This window comes from Natator depressus, chromosome 20 (genome assembly GCF_965152275.1).
Source record: "Natator depressus isolate rNatDep1 chromosome 20, rNatDep2.hap1, whole genome shotgun sequence".
NCBI classification, from domain to species: Eukaryota; Metazoa; Chordata; order Testudines; family Cheloniidae; genus Natator; species Natator depressus.
Genome location: NC_134253.1, coordinates 7,894,755 through 7,916,036, shown reverse-complemented (window position 1 = coordinate 7,916,036; position 21,282 = coordinate 7,894,755). Strand labels below are relative to the sequence as shown.

The 21,282-nt window shown below is 52.0% G+C and overlaps 1 protein-coding gene across 3 annotated transcripts in view; it reads right to left on the bottom strand.

Annotated features, from left to right (window-relative positions):
- Positions 1–7,593, bottom strand: part of CAMSAP3 (calmodulin regulated spectrin associated protein family member 3) — a 34,227-nt gene extending 26,634 nt beyond the window's left edge. For 2 of the 3 annotated variants that reach the window (XM_074935100.1, XM_074935101.1), the window contains exon 1: positions 7,413–7,593. In XM_074935100.1, coding sequence (XP_074791201.1) covers positions 7,413–7,560 — 148 coding nt within the window. In that variant the 5' untranslated portion in view covers positions 7,561–7,593. The remainder of the gene's footprint in view (positions 1–7,412) is intronic. The other variant, XM_074935102.1, reaches the window with a different exon arrangement.
- Between the last annotated feature and the right edge of the window lie 13,689 nt (positions 7,594–21,282).

The window sequence follows — 21,282 nt, the reverse complement described above, 5'->3', positions numbered from 1 at the left end:
AGCTCATTTCTCCCCACATAATCCGGATTGCCCAGCATCCCTCTTCCTCCTTCCACCTTGTGATCGGGGTTCTCCTGGCCCATACCTACCTCCACTCCACATAATCCAACCCCCTCTGCTCTCCCTACCTCCTATATCCTGGGCTTCCCCTGCCCAGGCCCCCGGAGCTTTCCTAACCTGTCTCAGTACCTGCCCCCCCAACCCCTATAATCCAGAACACAGCCCCCCCAATCCCTTTGCCTCCACCTGCCCACCCCCAGCCCCGTATAATCCAGATCCCCCTCTTCTTCCCAGGTGTGCATGCGTGCGTGCGCACACACACACACCCCGGTGTAACCTGCCCTCCTTCTCCAGCACTCCCTCCGGCCCCCCAGCACTCAGGAGGCAGGTGCAGGTGCCCAGGGAGCCACGGCACAAGACTTTGGGGGCCTGCACGGATGCACATGATGTGAGACACCCAGCCGCTTGGCAGGAGCCAGGCTTGAAACCCAGCTCCAAGGCAGGGGCACGGCCCCCGGAGACAACAGGCCCCAACAAGCCGTGCCACCTGATGGTTCGGGGCCAGGTGCAGCAGGGCCTGCAGTCCATGCAGCACATGAGCGTCTGGAATTATGTTAGCTGGGGTAAGATGGGGCACATCCCTCCTGAATCCAGGGCATCAGCTGAGCCTTAGTGAGGGGATCAGAAAGGAAATCTCCCAAGCTGGGATGGGCTGGCACAGTCTAGACATGGGCCTGGGGGAGAAGGCACCCCCTGCCCCCACCCCACAGCAGGGCCTGCTCAGAGCTGGGAGCCCAGGCTGCAGGGACCAGCATGCTGTGCTAGGAGTGGGGGCAGCAGCTGGGCACCAAGAACTGGAGGTGGCTCCCGCAAATAGGAGGTGTGGGCAACCGGAGGCAGAGGACATGGTGGCTGTGGAGGCCCAGGGGTTAAGGCAGCGCCAGGACTAGTTGAGAGCGGTGGCACATAGCTGACCAGCCAGGATTAGAGAAAAATATAGGCGGACTGGCTCTCCCTTCCCCTACCCACCCACAGCGAGGTCACTGCCAAGGGGCCAGCACCCTGTTACCCTCGAGACCCCGACTCCTGAGAGCTGGCAGCCTGGGGCAGGGCATTGCTGGGAGACAAGGCTGACAGGGCCTGTTTACACTAGGCAAGGAGAAGCTACAACAAGCCACTCCCTGCAGTGCCTGCACATCTGCCCCCAGTGGGGTCCCAGGCCGGCTCCAAATATGGGGACCGCCCATCCCTAATGGGGCGAGACAGTCCAACTCCTGGCCCCAGGCTAAATGACTCTTGTACAGCCTTTGTCCCGGATTCCCTGTGGAGTCGCTCTGCGCCTGCCTGATGCTCGGGGGCAGCACCAGCCTCTTCCTGGTGGGGTGGAGGGCCTGAGGTGGGTTTTTGCCCCCCATTGTCATGCAGCCCCACCCCCTGCTCCTCTTCTTCCCCCACGAAGGCCCCATTCTTGGCCAGACCAGAAGCCAGAGCTGGGCAGTAGCAAGAGCCACTCTCAGAGTCTGGGCCGCTGTGGGGAGTGCCAGACCCTGCAACTGCCCTGGAGGAAGTGGGGAAGGACATGGGCCCACAGTGGAACCAGAGCCTACCTGGTAGAGAAGGGCAGCGCCTCCCATTGGGGAAGTACCCTGAAGCCCTGCTCCTCACCGGAGATCCGGGATCCCAGAATGCACTGCTGCTGCCATTGCCAGGGCACCGGGACTTCACGAGGGAATGAAGGACCATTGGGATCTCCTGTACAACACAGGCCAGAGACCTGCCCCAAGCTAATTCCTAGAGCAGAGCTTTTAGAAAAACCTCCCATCTTCATCTAAAAATAGTCAGTGAAGGAGAATCCACCACAACCCTCAGTAAACTGTGCCAACAGCTAGTTACTCCTGCCATTAAAAACGTACACCTTACCTCCACTCTCAACGTGTCTAGCTTCACCTTCCACTCTTTGGATAGGGTTAGACCTTTGTCCGCTAGGCTGAAGAGCCCAGTATTAAATAGTTTTGCCCATGTACATATTTGTAGACTCATCAAATCACCCCTTAACCTTCTCTTTGTTAAGCTGAATGTAGTGATAGACTCAGAGCTCAGTCTAAGTCAGCTTTCTAATCCTTTAATCATTCTCATGGCTCTTCTCTGACCCCTCTCCAATTTACCAACATCCTTTGTGATGTATGGGCACGAGAGCCGGACACAGGATTCCAGCAGCAGTTACACCAGTGCCAAACAAAGGTAAAATAACCTCTCAACTCCTACTTGAAATTCCCGTTTATGCATCTCAGGATCGCATTAGCCTTTTTGGCCACAGCATCGCACTGGGGGCTTATGTTCAGCAGATGATCCACCATGACCCCCAGTCACTGCTTCCCAGGACAGAGCCCCCATCCTGTAAGTCTGGCCTACGCTCTTTGTCCCTAGATGCCTACGTTTACATTTAACCAGATTAAAAGGCAGATTGTTTGCATGCGCCCAGTTTACCAAGCGATCCAGATCGCTCTGAATCAGTGACCTGTCTTCATTGAGGAGGAGCAGCAGCCCTGGGGTGAGGGAGTCAGGGGCTACCTCTCCCACACCACAGCCCTTCTCCAGGTTGGGAAAGGCAGAGACAGCAAAAGCTCAGCAGACCCCAGCCACGCTGGGATAGCCACAGGGGCGGTGGGAGCTTTCCCCAACTGGCCTCTGTCCCTTTGCACTGAGAAGGTACTCAGAAGCCCATTCCCATCCCCGAAGGTGCCAGACAATGTGGGGGAAGGGGATGTGGGTTACAGAGATACCCACCTCCATTGGCTCACGCCACAGTCTCCCTGTGCCCCACCCCCATCACCCACCTCCCTCCAGCAGATGCGAGAGCCTCCCCCCGCACAGCTCTCTAGAGAGGCTCAGCGGGAACGCCCCTAGAAACAGTGCTGAGGTGGGGGGTACAACAGGCATCAGGGGATGCAGCTGGGGTCAGTGTGATCGGGGGCGGACTGGCTCTGGGGTGGAACCTGAGCACATACCCAGGCACCTCGCCCTGGCAATGCCAGCCTGCCCAGATCATAGCTGAGACCGGCTTGCTTCCCTTCCCAGCCTTCCCACCGCAGCAATTCAGCAGCCAGGAGTCCCTGCCCCTGCCTGAATCACCAGGTTTGAACATGGCGTTGGAGCAGCTGGGCCAGGATCCTGTCAGGACTCGTCTGGTGCTCGTGCTGCTGCCTGTGTTGACATCAACGTGCCAACGAACTGGCGTTCCAGGCCCAGTCCCCGCAGGCCTCGCTGTCCCCCAGGGCGGCTGTGCTAGCACAGGCCGCACCCCTGCCCCAACAGGGTCGTTCTGGGATGGAGACAGGGTCTTGCAATGCCTGTGACACCTCTGAACAGCCGCCTGGGCGCAGTGGGAGAGTTTCCAGGTGCTGATGGGAATCTCTGTAGTTCCAAAAGGCAGGAACCCTTGTAGGGGTTACCGCTCGAGCCTTGGCCCATTGAGCCATGCTTAATTGAAAGAGCGGTGAGAACAACTTTGGCCTTTGGGGCACAGTGGGGTGTAGTGGCTCCAGCTCCACACTGGGAGTCAGGATTGCAGGGTTCAATTCCCAGCTCTGCTACTGACCTGCTGTGCAGCTGCACTCTGTGCCTCAGTTTCCCCTCCACACTTTACTTACTGGGAGCTCTTTGGGGCACAGACTGTCTCTTATTAGGGATCCATGCAGTCCTGGGCCCAATGGGGCCCCTTAATCTCAGCTGGGGGAGCCCATGCAGTAGCCAGCACAACAGCTCTCCCCACCCCCCGAGGCAGAACCTGCAGGCACTCCTGTCAGACACCAACAGCAGCTACCAGGGCCTTGCGTACCCACCACCCAGCTCCACTGGGTCTGTAGCGCTGATGGGACCTGACTCACTCCACAGCCAGCCCAAAACCCAACCGGGCCTCAGCGTGGAATGCAAACATGCGTGTGTTCCCAGCTCAGGTCGGCAGGGCTGCCGGCAGGTGTCGGCATTGCCAGGGCTGAAGATAAGCATGCTTTCCCAGCAGGGCCCTAGACTCTGAACCTGGCGCTGCCCCACCAGGGCCACCCTGGCCTGGGTCCAAAGCAGATGACGCAGCCTCCCTGTTTGGGCTGTTTATGTGTGACACAGAAGGGCAGGGACAGGGGGAACCTGTTCTCAGCTGGGCCCCCTCCCTCGTTCCACATACAGCACCAGGCTGGTGAACTCTGCACCCTGCCCTGACCCTACTGTCATCAGCTCCATCCTGTCCCACACCCCGTAACACCCAGCTGGGCAGGACCTGCCTTCACTTCCTCTGAAGTGCCAAGCCTCACCCCAGAGCCAGCTGCATTCTAGCAGCCAGTGAGTAACTCCCACACAGAGCAGGCCAAAGGCCGCTAGCTCTTTGTTCTCCCATAGCCTTGGCAGCGCTCACCCCGACAGAGCGCCAGCCCCTAGTCCAGAAGCATTCGCCTGGGCTGCAGCTCTGCCTTCAAGCCCTCCCACATTACTTCCAGGTCAGCAGTATCAGCTTAATGTCCCCCCTCCCCCCAGGCTGGCTGCTTAGTAAGTGGGGCTTCCCTCCCTCGTCACCATGTGCCTGTGACACAGGGCTCTTAGCACCCACCCCAATGGGGATGCACTGCCCCCTCCCAGCTCCTTCTGCCACCCCTCCCATTCCCAGCCACACAGCACTAGAAGGGAAAAGGAATTCCCGCACCAGCCAGCCAGTGTGTGGAGGAGGTTGGGGGGGGGGGGCCCACCCCATCCCCAGCCTGTGTGAAAGAGAGCTGCTCCCAGCCAGACATCTGGGGCAGATCAGAGGCCAGGCAGAGGCAGGAGAGCCCCACAGCTGGCTGGGAGCCAGGGATGTCAGGAGTTCAGGGGAATGGGGTAGAAGACACGGTTCTGGGGGGCTGAAGGAACAGAGAGCCCCGAATGGGAAGGTTCGCTTGCCCTTCACTACCACCACCCAAAGTTGATCCCCGGGCCTCCTGGAACATCAGGTCAGACGGAGCTTGGTGCAGGATCCCACAGAGAGAGAGAGACCCTATTGGCCAACTGATCCCAGTCCCATGCTGCCCTGCCAAAGGGGCCCAGGGGGAGGGGGTGGTGTTGGGTAAGGGCAGTGGAAGCCCACACACCCTGGATCTAGGAGCCAGCACATGAGGCCTAACCCCACTGATGAGATGGGACAATCCGGGTTCCGCGTGAAGCTCCCACCCAGAGGGGACCCCTCCTCATCTCAGATTCAGTCTCTGGGCCCCCAGGCAACGTCTGCAGTCACTCCTCACTCAGAGAGTCTGGCCAGCCCGGGCTTCGTTGAGCTGCATTCCCAGGGCAGGTGCCAGCACTAGCCAGGTGCCCTGGGCACGGGGACACACCCTGGAAGGCTGGCAAGCCAGCTGCCTCCCCATGAGGCCACATCAGTAGCTAGGGCAGGCTAGCAGAAGCCCCATTGCTGGAGGCAGCACCCCAGAGCAGTGCAGACAATTCCCTCCCCCAGTTGGGCTTTTCCAGCTCCAGCGTCATCATAGAGAGATAAAGGTTTGACAGCGACACCTGCCAAGGCCACCGGACACAGCCAGTATCACAGCCTGGCAGGGCGGGGCACAGCACCAGCCAGCCGCCCACGGCCCTGGGCACGCAGCAGCAGCAAGCAGAGGGTTAAAGCAGCGCCATGCACACGTCACCACGGCTCCCACCACCCAGGGCCTGCCACTGCAACAAAAGGACCTCGGCACTCCGGGAGACAATACAGAGCAGCCCAAGGGCTGGAGAGTAAGGCGCTGGGGGTGTCGGGCACAGCAGCCCCCTCTGCCCATCCAAGATAAGACACAAATAGAGGAACAAACACGGCCTTCAGTCAAAACCCTTTGCCGGCCAGGTCCTTTCCGCCCTGCCACCACTGGGAGAGACACCTGCCCACCCAGGGCCTCAGGGAGAGCCAGCCAGGGAGAGAAAAATACATGGAGATTAAATCCCAGCCCTTCTGTATCCCCCCCCACTCCACCCTCTCCAATCGCAGAGCAGGCCTGGGGACAGATTGCAGACAGGGCTGGGGGGGATAGGCCAGTACACACAACCCCCTCACACCCACTCCCCATCTTCCTGAATATTCAGACAGCCCTTTCATATGTCGCAGCTGCTGGGAGGGAGGGTCTGCACTGCAGGTGACAGACCCACACTAGCCACCGCTGCCACCCCGCCCGCCGCCCCCACACACACACACACACACACACACCACGCAGTCCTATCCCTGGTGCAGCACAACCCACCAGGGCCAGAAAAAGCCCCTCTGGGCACTGAGATGGAGGGCAAAAACTCCAGCCTATTGTTCGGGCTGGGCGTTTACAGAGCCAGCCAGATGCCAGGCCATACAGCAGGAGCTCCCGGAAACAAGGGCCCTGCTAGGAAGAGGCATGGCAGGGTTATGGCACAGGGGAGGGACCCCTCTTTGCCCCCAGCTCTGAGCAGGCAGGTGAGTGGAGCTGGGGGACTCCCTCCCTTCCCCCTCCCTGCAGAAAAAAAAGAGACCCCATCAGCCCCACTGCAGCAGCTACGTGCTCTCCCACCGCAATAAGGTGTGGAATGGGGGTACTGGACATCTCCCCCACCCCACAAGGGACCCATCCCCAGGGAGCAGCATAGAGGCCTTTGTCAACAGCAGGGGGTGTGACCAGCAGAACCCAAATCCCGCCAAAGCCAAACCCAGGCAGAGGGGTGGTCACCACCACCCCACTCCTGCCAGGGAGAAAATCAGGCCCCTCCAATCAGGGACCCCCAAACCAGCCACCTACATTTGACAGAGAGCAGGCAAGGGGACAAGGAAGAGGAAATTCCCCACAAACCAAGTCTCCTCCCCCATGTACTCGGGATTCTCGTCCCTCCCCCCCCCCTTCAGATTACAGCTCATCTCTCCCCCCATAATCCGGATTGCCCAGACTCCCTTTTCCTCCTTCCACCCTGTGATCGGGGATCTCCTGGCCCATACCTACCTCCACATAATCCAACCCCCTCTTCTCTCCCTACCCCCTATATCCTGGACTTCCCCCTCCCGGGCCTTTGGAGTTTTCCAAACCTTCCTCAGTACCTGCCCCCGCAACCCCTATAATCCAGGACCCCCCCCCCCCGATCCCTGCCTCCATCTACTCCCCAGCCCCGTATAATCCAGATGCCCCTCTTCGTCCCAGGTGCACCCCCCCCGTGTAGCTGCCCTCCCTCTCCAACACTCCCTCCGGCCCCCCAGCACGTACCCCCTCCAAGCCCCCTATAATGCAGAACTCCCCCCCCCCCGCCGCCAGATCCCCAGGCCCTTCTAGCTCCACCTCCCCCCCTCCCCCAGCCCCGTATAATCCCGATCCCCCTTTCCACGCCCCTCCCCGCCTCCTCGCGGCGCCTCCCGTCTCCCCTGCCCGCCAGCCGGCCCGCGGTACCTGCGCCCCCGTAGCCCTTGGCCAGCGCCCAGGCCAGGCTGGCGGCGCTGCGCGCCCGGGGGAAGTCATACTGATCCAGGGGCTTGATCTCGGGCACCAGGAAGCTTTTCCTCATCGCCGCGGCGGCAGCGGGGGCGGCGGCCACCATGGCCCGGCCCGGCCCGGCGGCTCAGCAGCCCCGCTCCATGGGGAAGGGGGCCGGCGCCCCGCCCGCGGCTGGTGCTGCACAAGCGGCCGGCGGCGACCGCATCCCCAGCGCGTCTCCGCCTCCTCCTCCCCCAGCCCCGGCCGCGGCGGCTCCCAGGTGGCGAGCGCAGCGCCCGCCCCCCATGTGATCGCGGCGGCTGTCACTCAGCGCAGGGGGCGGGGCTCGCGGCCAGGTACTTGCCCTGGGCGGGGCGGGGGCAAGAGCGAGGGGGCCCGCCCGTGCAGCCGCCCCGCGCCTGCTGCCCGCATCGGGGCGAAGGGCTGGGAGCCAGCCGGGGGGCTCTGCAGGCTCATCCCCCCCCCCCAGCAATGGGGCTCTGCGGACCCATCTGCCCCCCCTCCCCAGCAATGGGGCTCTGCAGGCTCATTTCCCCCCCCCCCCCCAGCAATGGGGCTCTGCAGACCCATCCGCCCGGCAATGGGGGGCTCTGCAGACCCATCTGCCCCCCCCCAGCAATGGGGCTGTGCGGACCCATCTGCCCCCCCTCCCCAGCAATGGGGCTCTGCAGACCCATCCGCCCGGCAATGGGGGGCTCTGCAGACCCATCTGCCCCCCCCCAGCAATGGGGCTCTGCGGACCCATCTGCCCCTCCCCCCAACAATGGGGCTCTGCAGGCTCCTTCCCCCCCCGCGCCCAGCAATGGGGCTCTTCGGACCCATCTGCCCCCCCTCCCCAGCAATGGGGCTCTGCAGACCCATCTGCCCCCCCTAGCAATGGGGCTCTGCAGACCCATCTGCCCCCCCAGCAATGGGGCTCTGCAGGCTCATTTCCCCCCCCCCCCCCAGCAATGGGGCTCTGCAGGCCCATCCGCCCGGCAATGGGGGGCTCTGCAGACCCATCCACTCAGCTCCCCCGCACATACAGGGAGACGGATGCCCCCGCCCCCCATTGCTGCTGTCTGGGCCGCGCATGTTGGGAGGAAAAAAGCCACTTCGCTCTGCGGGGAAGAGACACAAAGGGGCTGCGGGCGGGGAACAGCTCCAAGGCGCTGCGGCCTCGGGCTGGGCCCTCGCCTCAGGGTGCGTGAGAGAGATCCCCCTCTCCCCCCCCCGGTGTGTGTGTGTGTGTGTGTGTGTGTGCGAGAGAGCGAGATTCCCCCCCCCGTGTGTGTGCGAGAGAGCGATCCCCCTCCGCTCCCTCCGTGTCTGTGTGTGTGTGTGAGAGAGATCCCCCTAAGCTCCCCCCGTGTGTGTGTGTGAGAGAGAGATCCCCCTAAGTTCCCCCCGTGTGTGTGTGTGTGACAGAGATCCCCATAAGCTGCCCCACCCTGTGTGTGCATGTGTGGGAGAGAGTGAGAGATCCCCCTATGCTCTCCCCACAGTGTGTGTGAGAGAGAGAGATCCCCCCACGCTCCCCTCCCCCCCCATGTGTGTGAGAGAGCGATCCCCCTCCGCTCCCCCGTGTCTGTGTGTGTGTGAGAGAGAGAGGTCCCCCTACTCTCCCCCATGTGTGTGTGAGAGAGAGAGATCCCCCTACACTCCCCCCACAGTGTGTGTGTGAGTGAGAGAGAGAGAGAGGTCCCCCTACTCTCCCCCATGTGTGTGTGAGAGAGAGAGATCTCCCATATTCCCCCTTGTATCTGAGAATGAGAGATCCCATGCACTTCCATATGCAGTGTTTGTGAGATCCCCCTATGCCCCCACGTTTGTGTGTGTTTCTGTGATTACCCCTACACGCCCCGTGTGTGCGTGAGAGAGAGACCCCCTACACTCTCCATGTGTGTGACCCCAATATACTCCCAATATGTGTGTGTGTGTAACCCTCCTCATGTATGAATGACTGCCCCACCACCAGGCTCCCCTGTGTGTGTCTGCGTGAGACACCCCTACCCTCTCTCCATCACTGCGTGGGGGGGGTTGTGTCACACTAGTGCACACTCAGCCCAGCCCAAGGGCCTGTGTGTTACATGAAGCACCCAGACAATGACTGCAGGGCTGGGGCCTTGCTGAATTTGGTGTGGAAACACACCCCATGCAAAATAGCTGAGCTGAGCTGCCCAGCAGGGAGCTGTATGGCAGCTCTGTTCCACACACACCCCGACACATACACCTGGGGTGCAGGACCAGGGGTCGAAATCAGTGCCAGGGCCCCTCCCCTGACTGCCACATTCTACAGCAAGAAGAAAAACTGCACGGTCTTTAAATGCCCCATGGGGCAGGGCCATAGTAACACAGCACCCTGTGGGGCAGGGCCATAGTAACCAGCACCCCGTGGGACAGAGTTATAGTAACCAGCACCCCATGGGACAGGACCATAGTAACCTGCACCCCGTGGGACAGGACCATAGTAACCTGCACCCCCATGGGACAGGGCTATAGTAACCAGCACCCCGTGGAGCAGGGCTATAGTAACCAGCACCCCGTGGGGCAGGGCTATTTCCCCAGTGCTCAGAGGAGTAAGTTACATAGCAAGGGCTGTGCAGGGGACTGAGCCTGGCTCTCCAGCAGTCTGGGCCAGGCCTTTGCCACATCTTCTCTGCAGCGGGGGAGAGGGGCTTGCAGGTGGAAGCATTATTTGCCGGAAATTGGGTATCAGGCTTGGCTCCCCACCTGCCACACCCAGCGTTTATTTTATTTGTGTCTTCAGATGTTTATTCCTTCACCCTGTGCCCAGGCTGTGAATTGATGGCTGGGCACTGTACTGCAGAGCAAACACATGGGTTCAAACAAATGAACTCTCTAGTTGGCTGATGACAAAACAGTCAAGGGGAACTCAAGCATCCCGATGCCCTCTCTCTGCTCTAACTACTGGACCCTCTCCCCTTACAAAGATGGGATAGAACCCAGGAGTCCCAACTCCCTGCTCTAGCCACTAGACCCCGCTCCCATCCCAGAGCCAGGGATAGAACCTAGGAAACCTGCTGCCCAGCCCTCTCTGCTCTATGCACTAGATCCCACTCCCAGAGCTGGGAATAGAAGCTAGGAATTCTGGCTCTCATTAACCCCATTCTAACATGCCAGACCCCACTCCCTTCCCAGAGCTGCGACTAGATCCCAGGAGTCCTGATTCCGAGCTCCCATACACTAACCACTTGACCGCACTCCCCTCCCGGTCATGTGTAGTTATACTCCCTTCCAGGGGCCTGATCCTGCACTCCTGAACAAATGGGAGCCTGAGCAAGTTCTCTGTGGAGGATCCATCATCAAAGCGCATGGGGCCTGATCTAGCAAATACACCTCCCCTGGGAACAGCCTTGCTGTCTGCAGTGGGCAAGCAGCTCGACCTGGGTCATTTGTGGGCATTGGCAGGATTGGGTCTGTCACATGCTCCCTTTGCTCCCCTGTGGAAAATAAAATGAAATCTGTGAGCTGGGGTGGGGCAGCCCTCAGGGCCCTGAATAAGTGACTGGGAGTGAGAGAGCTCCCCAGGCCAGGGCTCAGTCGGCGTCCATGAAGCACCTCCCAGAGCCACTGCCTCCCAGCTGTATTACAATATATACAGCAGCCTCCAGGGAAAGGCCTGATCTGCTTGCAGGAGCACTTACACCAGCACCTGTGTGGACATGCTTAATCCAGATTGATCTAGCCGTCTGAATCAACTTCAGCTAAGCCACTCTAAGGGCCTGTCTATACTTAAAACGCTGCATCGGCGCAGCTGTGCCATGGTAGCACTTTAATGAGGACCAGGGGCGGTTCTACTAATTTTGCCGCCCCAAGCAGTCGCCGCCAAATTGCCAACTGGTGCTAGGGCAGCGGAGCTGCCGCCGAATTGCTGCCGCGGGACACGGACGGTCACCCCATTCTGGCTGCCGCCCCAAGCACCTGCTTGGAAAGCTGGTGCCTGGAGCCGGCCCTGATGAGGACTCTCCGTGCCACCAGAAGAAAGCTCTCCCGTAGCGTAGTTAATCCAATTCCCCGAGAGGCGGTAGAAGCTTTCCTGACATAGAGCTGTCTACACAGAGGGTTAGATTGATGTAACTATATTTCTTAGGGGGTGGATTTTTTTATCCAGCCTGTTCTTAAAAACCTCCAGTGACGGGGATTCCCAATCTCCCTTTGAACCCTGTTCCAGAGCTTAATTACTCTTATCGTTAGAAAGTTTTTCCTAATATCGAACCTAAATTTTTCTTGTTGCAGATTAAGCCCATTACATCTGTCCTACCTGCAGTGGACATGGAGAACAATTGACCGCTGTCCCCTTTAAAACAGCCCTTCACATATTTGAAGGCTGCTATCAGGTTCCCCCTCAGCCTTCTTTTCTTAAGACTAAACCTGCCCAGTTTTTGTAACTTTTCCTCATACGTCAGGTGTTCTAGACCTTTAATCATTTTTGTTTCTCGCCTCAGGACTGTCTCCAATTTGTCCACGTCATTCCAAAAGTGGGGCACCTGGAACTGGACACAGGACTCGCGCTGGGGCATCCCCAGTGCCGAGTAGAGTGGGACAGTTTCCTCCTGTGTCTTACATAGGACACTCTTGTTAATATACCCCAGAATGGTATTAGCCTGCATCACGCTGTTGATTCATATTCAGTTTGTGAGCCACTGTAACCCCCAGATCCTTTTCAGTCGCAAAGGTAGCTAGCCAGGTTTCCCCACACTGTAGTTATGCATTTGAATTTTCCTTCCTAAGTGTAGTACTGTGCATGTGCCTTTATTGAATTTCATCTTGTTGATTTCAGACCAATTATCTAATTTGTCAAGGTTGTTTTGAATTCTAATCCCCTCTTCCAAAGTGCTTGCAATCCCTCCCAGCTTGGTGTCATCCACACATTTTAAGCATACTCCATTATCCAAGTCATTAATGAAAATACTGACTAGTACCAGACCAAGGACTGACCCTTGTGGGACCCCACTAGACATGTCTGTGACATTGCACCCCATAATGCTTTATAGAAATAAGCTTATGAGTGTAAATATGACATAACTGGAATAGGTTTTATGCTAGATATGCCATGTAACATATCTCTGCAAAGGTTGTGATCTACTGGATATATCCATCCTATTTGTATGCATGTATCATTTTTGTATTCGAAGTTATGAATATTGGCTATGTACTTGTTTGATTTTAAGTAGCCTCAGTAAAGCATTTGGTCAGCTTCTTGAGAAAAGACTATTCTCCGTAAGTGCCCAATCAAGAAACACTTAAGCTGACAATGAACTTTGAGAGATGTCAATCCACATCTGAACTTTCCAGGGAATGTGGCATTGGCCTGTAAAGAACTGAGTCATGTATGGCATGTGACTTGCCCATGTGACTCCAAAACTCCATCTTGCAGCTGGATTCTGCATAGGAGAGGGGAAGGGGTTTCCGCCCACAAGAGAGAGACTATATAAGCCCCTGGGGAAACCCCTCCATTTTGTCTTCAGCTGGCTCAAGAAATAGCCTCTCCACCCCCAAAGGATACCTGAAAGAAACTGGAACAATGGATGGTAACTACAGGGGTGTGAGTGATTGCTGGACCCAGACTAGGAGTAAGTCTAGTCTGTAAAAGAGGTTTATTGGAACATCTCTGAGGGTGAGATTTACCTGCATTTAGTTTTTTACTGTATTAGGCTTAGACTTGTGTGTTTTATTTTATTTTGCTTGGTAATTCACTTTGTTCTGTCTGTTATTACTGGGAACCACTTAAATCCTACTTTTTCTATTTAATTCAATCACATTTTACTTATTAACCCAGAGTATGTATTAATACCTGGGGGGCAAACCGCTCTGCATATCTCTCTATCAGTGTTATAGAGGGCAAACAATTTATGAGTTTACCCTGTATATGCTTTATACAGGGTAAAATGGATTTATTTGGGGTTTGGCCCCCATTGGGAGCTGGGTATCAGAGACAGGAGCACTTCTTAAACTGTTTTCAGTTAAGCCTGCAGCTTGTGGGGGACGTGGTTCAGTCTTGGTCTGTGTTTGCAGCAGGCAAGCGTGTCTGGCTCTAACAAGGCAAGGTACTGAAGTCCCAAGCTGCCAGGGAAAACAGGCTCAGAGGTAGTCTGGGCACATCAGGTGGCAGTCCCAAAGGGGGTTTCTGTGACCCCATCCATCACAATGTCCTCTGACTTTGACAGCGAACTATTGATAACTACTCTGAGTACAGTCTTTCAACCAGTTGTGCACCCACTTTACAGTAATTTAATCTAGACTATACTTCCCCAGTTTGCATATGAGAATGTCATGTGGGACTGTCAAAAGCCTCACTAAAATCAAGATATATCAGGTCTACTCTTTTCCTCCCTACCACTAGGCCAGTAACCCTGTCAGAGAAGGAAATTAGTTTGGTTTGCCACGACTTGCTCTTGACAAATCTATTCTGGCTATCCCTTAACCCTACTATCCTCTAGGTGCTTAGAAACTGATTGTTTAATCATTCGTTCCAGTATCTGTCCAGGTATCGAAATTTGGCCTGAGGGGCACAGTGGCAGGAGTAAGGGAAGCAGTAAGCACAGGCATGGGAATTCAGAACCCTGGGACAATACTGGGCATATCTGAGCTGATAAAGGGGTCATTTTGGGAGGTAAACAAGTGATTTAAGGAAAGATTGAGAGGTTAACTCTGCAGAGGCTAGCGGGAATTGAACTGTTGAAAGATGAGAAAATGTTAGAAGGAAAGTATTTTAGGAAGAGAATTCTTGGTTTCTTTGCAGCCATTCTGAAGGAAAATGGGCCCTTTTCCAAAGGAATGGTCTGTAAATAATAACTGCAGAAGGCAAGGAAACAATCTGATTTAAATCATTTGACGATGGACAATTTAGTCAAAATCACTAAAAGAACATAAGGGTTTTCCATTGGAACTTAACTGCATCCATATGCATAAAAGGGAATGTAATCTGTACAGCTGTGTAAAAATAATTAAAGCAGTGCAAGGGATGTTAAGAAAGTGTGTGTGTGTCAGGTTTCAGAGTAGCAGCCATGTTAGTCTGTATCCGCAGAAAGAAAAGGAGTACTTGTGGCACCTTAGAGACTCTAAAATGTATTTGAGCATAAGCTTTTGTGAGCTACAGCTCACTCCATCAGATGCATGCAGTGGAAAATACAGTGGGGAGATTTTATATAAACAAAGAACATGAAACAATGGGTGTTACCATACACACTGTAACAAGTGTGATCAGGGATAGCTCAGTGGTTTGAGCTTTGGCCTGCTAAACCCAGCGTTGTGAGTTCAATCCTTGAGGGGCCATTTAGGGATCTGGGGTAAAAATTGGGGATTGGTCCTGCTTTGAGCAGGGGGTTGGACTAGATGACTTCCTGAGGTCCCTTCCAATCCTGATATTCTATGAAGGTGAGCTATTACCAGCAGGAGAGTGGGGGGGACCTTTTTGTAGTGATAATCAAGGTGGGCTATTTCCAGCAGTTCACAAGAACATGTGAGGAAAAGTTGGGGGGTGGGGAGGAATAAACATGGGGAAATAGTTTTACTTTGTGTTATGACCCATCCACTCCCAGTCTTTATTCAAGCCTAAGTTAATTGTATCCAGTTTGCAAATTAATTCCAATTCAGCAATCTCTTGATGGAATCTGTTTTTGAAGCTTTTTTGTTGAAGAATTGCCACTTTTAGGTCTGTAATCGAGTGACCAAAGAGATTGAAGTGTTCTCCGACTGGTTTTTGAATGTTATAATTCTTGACGTCTGATTTGTCCATTTAGTTTTTTACGTAGAGACTGTCCAGTTTGGCCAATGTACATGGCAGAGGGGCATTGCTGGCACATGATGGCATATATCACATTGGTAGATGGTCAGGTGAACGAGCGTCTGATAGTGTGGCTGATGTGATTAGGCCGTATGATGATGTCCCCTGAATAGATATATGGACACAGTTGGCAACAGGCTTTGTTGCAAGGATAGGTTTCTGAGTTAGTGTTTTTTGGTGTATGTGTAAATATACTGTGTAAATATGTTTAAAAAACACACCTGGTTTGTAAAACTCTTGTTTTGTAGGTTTAAGATGAATTGGTTGGATTTTTTTTTAAATAATACCACTAAAAATCCATAATTCAAAGTTGCAAAACTGACAGACACCTTTTTGCCAGACACAGGTAACTAGTGTTGTTCGGCTTTGGTATTTAGCATTTAACCCTTAAAGTACCTCAATGATTTATAAAGTTTTAATATCTTTTTAAATAAAGACCAAAGTCATGCAGTAATAAGGGGCAGCCAGAACCAGGAGAATGGGGAGAGATTCTGGATCCCTTTTGTTGAGGGGGGGCGAGGACAAAATAGCAGATAAGAGCTGCAGTAAAAATAAGAAATGAAAAAGACCATGCTCCTCTAGAGCAACAGCAGGGGTGAGGTGCACAAAGAAGCAATGTTAGGAACACTGAGTCTTAAGGTGGCTCTGAGTAATCAGACTGACACTTTGATAAGGGTACATGAAAACTCTGACTACAAAAGAAACAGTTACATCTTATGTAAAAATTGCTATGGCTAATATAATGTTAAACTATGGAAGGAATGCACCTCCTATGACATACGCAGTGTATATTGGAGAAGGGGTAAAAGAAACGCAAACAAAACATGCTACTTAATTAACATCCTCCACGTGCTCCAAAAAGGAGCCACAATAGGTTGTATTTTCTTTCTCCGATCGCTGTGTGTTTTGGAAGCAGGAGTTGAAAGTGAAAAGTGGATTGTGTCCCTTTTTAAGACCGTCTCTGAGCTGCTAGTAGCTTTGGATCCAAAAGAAAGGCAGAAAGCCTCTGTGTGGATGCAAATTACCTAGCTGCTAGAGGAAGGAGAGAACTGCCTATAAATGGCAGCACAAAGGAGCTGCAGATAATGGACATACCTGGTCAGCAAATAAGCTACTTGTAAGCAAGAAGAATCAGATTATGACCCTCCAGGAAAGGAAAGTGGGGAAAAAAAGTCAAGCCTGAGAATAAACTTGCCTAAATAAAAGGCATGGAACAAAAGGATACTTATAAACACCCACTTGTAATAGATTTTGGTGCTAATGTTGTTGTGAATATTAAACATTGGGATAAATTGAATGTTAATGAGTAATCCTGTAACAATGCATCATGTGTATGATTTTTGGAAAAAAACTTTAAAGGCATCTCGTAATAACGCTTCTCAGTTATTACCTGTGAATAAACTTAAAGCTTGGCACAGCAGAAAAAACATTACAAACATGATCTGCTGTATAAGAAGGGAAACTGAGGTACACCACCTAATGAATTTAATAACCAAACAGTGGGATAATTCACCCTAAACCCTTAAAAGGTAGAAGCCATTGAAACCTGGCCTGTCTATAGAACAAAAACACAGGAAAGTATGGGGGTAATTCCTTTGTTTTCATAGAATCCTAAAGATTAGGGTTGGAAGAGACCGCAGGAGGTCATCTAGTCCAACCCCCTGCTCAAAGCAGGACCAACCCCAACTAAATCCTCCCAGCCAAGGCTTTGTCAAGCCGCACCTTAAAAACCTCTAAGGATGGAGATTCCACCACCTCCCTAGGTAACCCATTCCAGTGCTTCACCACCCTCCTAGTGAAATAGTGTTTCCTAATATCCAACCTAGACCTCCCCCACTGCAATTTGAGACCATTCCTCCTTGTGCTGTCATCTGCCATCACTGAGAACAGCTGAGCTCCATCCTCTTTGGAACCCCCCCGCCCCTTCAAGTAGTTGAAGGCTCCTATCAAATCTCCCCTCACTCTTCTCTTCTGCAGACTAAATAACCCCAGTTCCCTCAGTCACGTGCCCTAGCCTCCTAATAATTTTCATTGCTCTCCACTGGACTCTCTCCAATTTGTCCACACACTTTCTGTAGTGGGGGTCCCCAAATAGGACACAATACTCCAAATTTGGCCTTACCTGTGCCGAATAGAGGGGAATAATCACTTCCCTCACTCTGCTCCTACTGATGCAGCCCAATATGCCACTAGCCTTCTTGGCAAGAAGGGCACACTGCTGACTCATATCCAGCTTCTTGTCCACTGTAATCCCCAGGTCCTTTTCTGCAGAACTGCTGCTTAGCCAGTCAGTCCCCAGCCTGTAGCGGTGCATGAGATTCTTGTCCTTGTTGAACCTCATCAGATGTCTTTTGGCCCAATCCTCTGATTTCTCTAGGTCACTCTGGACCCTATCCCTATCCTCCAGCATACCTACCTCTCCCCTCAGTTTAGTGTCATCTGTGAACTTGCTTAGGATGCAATCCATCCCATCATCCAGATCATTAATGAAGATAGTGAACAAAACCAGCCCCAGGACCAACCCCTGGGGCACTCTGCTTGATACCGGCTGCCAGCTAGACATCGAGCTGTTGAGCCCAATCTAGCTAGCTTTCTATCCACCTTATATTCCATTCAGCCAGCCCATACTACTTTACCTTGCTGGCAAGAATACTGTGGGAGACCGTGTCAAAAGCTTTGCTAAAGTCAAGATATATTATGTCAACCGCTTTCCCCCATCCATAGCCAGTTATCTCTTCATAGAAGGCAATCAGGTTGGTCAGGCATGACTTGCTCTTGGTGAATCCATGTTGACTGTTTTTGACCACTATCTTCTCCTCCAAGTGCTTCAAAATGGATTCCTGGAGGACCTGCTCCATGATTTTTCCAGGGACTGAGGTGAGGCTGACGGGTCTGTAGTTCTTCTCTTTTTTTTTTTAAAGATGGGCACTATATTTGCCTTTTTCCAATCGTTTGGGACCTCCCCCGATCACCACGAGTTTTCAAAGATCATGGCCAATGGCTCTGCAATCACATCAGCCAACTCCCTCAGGTGCATTGCATCTGGCCCCATGGACTTGTGCATGTCCAGCTTTTCTAAATAGTCCTTAAGCTGTTCTTTCACCACTGGGGGCTGCTCACCTCTTCCCCATACTTTGCTGCCCTGTCCAGCAGTCTGGGAGCTGACCTTGTCTGTGAAGACCAAGGCCAAAAAAAAGCACTGAGTACTTCAGCTTTTTCCACATTATCTGTCACTAGGCTGCCTCCTCCATTCAGTAAGGGTCCCACACTTTGCCTGCAATCAGAAAGGAAATTTGTAAAAGGAGGGAGTGTATATTTTAAGCAATAATCTGTGTGTCTCACTCTCACACACACACCACACAAAGGGGGTAGAAAAATGTTTTTTGCCTTTCAGAACTTTAGGACAAGCTGGTACCAGCTGAAGAGCAACCCAGAATGCCATCTACTGTTGCGACAAAGATTGTGTTTTATGGTTTGTGTTTGTCTTGTTGCTAGCACTGTTGTGTATTATTTTAAAGGATTCTGCATTAGGCAGAAAAGGATTAAGTATTTTAATTGTAGTTACAGAAAACAATGTTGCAGAAGGGCGGAGGTCAAGGAATGCCAGTCTGTTAACAGGGAAACTTGCACAGGTGGTAAAGGCAGAATATGCATGGGACACAAGGTTTATCTGTTGGTGGGAATGGAAGGATGTACACAAACAAATTTGAAGCACAAAGTGAAATTACTAAGGGAAAGAAGGGTATGTGAAAACATTGGTTACTGGAAAAAAAAAATCGGTAATAATTGGCAAGTCTTAACTTCCAGTATGTACAGCCAGCTGAGTGCACCTGGGTGTTGTAATTTAATTTTATACAACACCTTCCCTGATTAGTATAAGGGGCAGTAAAGTAAAGGCCCAGTGAGGGTAGAGCTGCTCTAACACGATCTTAATGTGAACTACTGAAGGTTATTGGATTTGCCTGGGAGCCAGGAGGGGTGGGTAGCCTAAAAAAGGCTCTCGAGTGTATTGAAAACTGCTCTGGGTGAAATTGGATTAGGAGTTGGAGTACTGGATGCTACTAACAGAGAAGTAATGGCAAACTAAATTATGTTACAGCTGAAATAGAAAAATTAGGAAAGCCCATCAGTGCATCCTTGTCAAAATTAAGAATGAGACAACAATTATTTTCTAAAATACTGCCAGTATGGCAACAGCAAGGTAAAAAGTATTTGTTACTTTCAGTAGGGACTATGGAATCAATATAAGAAAATGTGTCCTTAGCATTAGCCTGTACACAGGCCCAGGAAACAAATCAGTAACTGGTCATTCAAATAATCCGGGAAGGCATGCAAGGAAATTTGCCTTTGTATACAAAGTTGTTGGGAAAACGTTACGGAAGGGGAGACCATTAATGGCATGGTGGAAATTGGTAAATTTTACCCTAAATAAAGATCAAATTGTTCTACAAACATATGCAGTAACTGTACACCCCAGTCTCACTACTGGTATATATCCAGTGGTACCTGTGGGAATCCAGTTAACAAAAAATTTGCTTATGTGTTCCACTGATCATATTCCTGGGTATATAAAGAAAACCACTGATATGTTTCAGTGTGTAGCCTATGAGAATTTGGGATGTGTATGAGGATCAAAATTTACAAGAAAGAGGTGAATATTTCTATGTTCAAGACCAAGGAACCCAAAGATGTATGTTTAATGTATTCACTAAACAAAAGTCAGCTGTTGTATATGCAGGAAGGGGATGTGTTTCTGTTGGACGTCATTGTCCAATGGTGGTGGTAGATGATAAGGAATTGTATTTTATGACTTATTGCAAAAACTAAATATTACAAAGATTAAAAGTTGTGATTTTAAATACTATGTACCTGTATGGACTGTAAACTACTTGAAACTTAAACCACACGTGTAACACCTGTAACTTGAGGCATGACTATGACCGTGATAAGAAAATTGTTAATCCATCCTATGTTACATTTGCATTTACAATATATACTGCACAAACGGAGAACAGCATGTATTGAAGTACAACCTAATACAGACATCACTCATGTACTGAAAACTGTTGCAGATGCAGGATATCGTTCCTGGTGGGAAACACTATTAGGGTGGTCATCTTCTGCAACTGGTACACTAAATATCATGGTTCACCTTGTTGTGGTGATCACTGGAATCCAATTGACTTTCTTAATGAGCATAGTAGCTTTGGCTTGCTGGGTGAAGAGTACCGTTTGAAGCTGGCCTGTGCAGTTAAATAAGGCCCCTGTTAATTATACCCAGGAGGCAAGCCCAAGCTCAGCCGGTCTGAGTATTGGACTCCTGGAATAGTAGTGACAGCTTTGGAAAAAGTGTCATAAGGAGGGGACTGTATGGATAAGGCCTTTGTCTGCAGCCATATTAGGAGAGCAGCAGCCATGAGCTAAGAAGCAAAAAGTCACATCCTCACATTCCATCTACATTACATTAAAACAAGGTAATATTGAGCTGTTAAGAAGGCAATTCTGTCCTAATAGTGCCCACCATCACCAGATAAAGAAACAGATCTTAAGGTGGTTAAAGAAAACGTAGTTTGACAGCACCCTGTCTGGCAAGAAATCACTTATCAACGGTTGCAGTTGTCAGAGTAACAGCCGTGTTGGTCTGTATTCGCAACCAGAAAAGGTTGCATCCGATGAAGTGAGCTGTAGCTCACGAAAGCTCATGCTCAAATAAATTGGTTAGTCTCTAAGGTCCCACAAGTCCTCCTTTTCTGGTTGCAGTTGTGAAATTCTCATTTCTTTATGGTCCCCACTTCTCTATTGTTTGTTGGTATGATCTCTGTCTAGTTACATAATTTTGCTAAGTGTAAATCCATTAAGGTGGTGGGTTATGATTTGTTAGAGAATTTTGTTACAATATGTTAGAATTTCTTAGTAAAATGATTGATTAAGGTAGAGCTAAGCAAGGTTCAAGTTTCACTATATAAACTGGGGTCCAAAAGGAAATTCTTTGATCTTGGGACTTTGTCCGGTAGTTGGTTCCAGAGCTGCCAGACC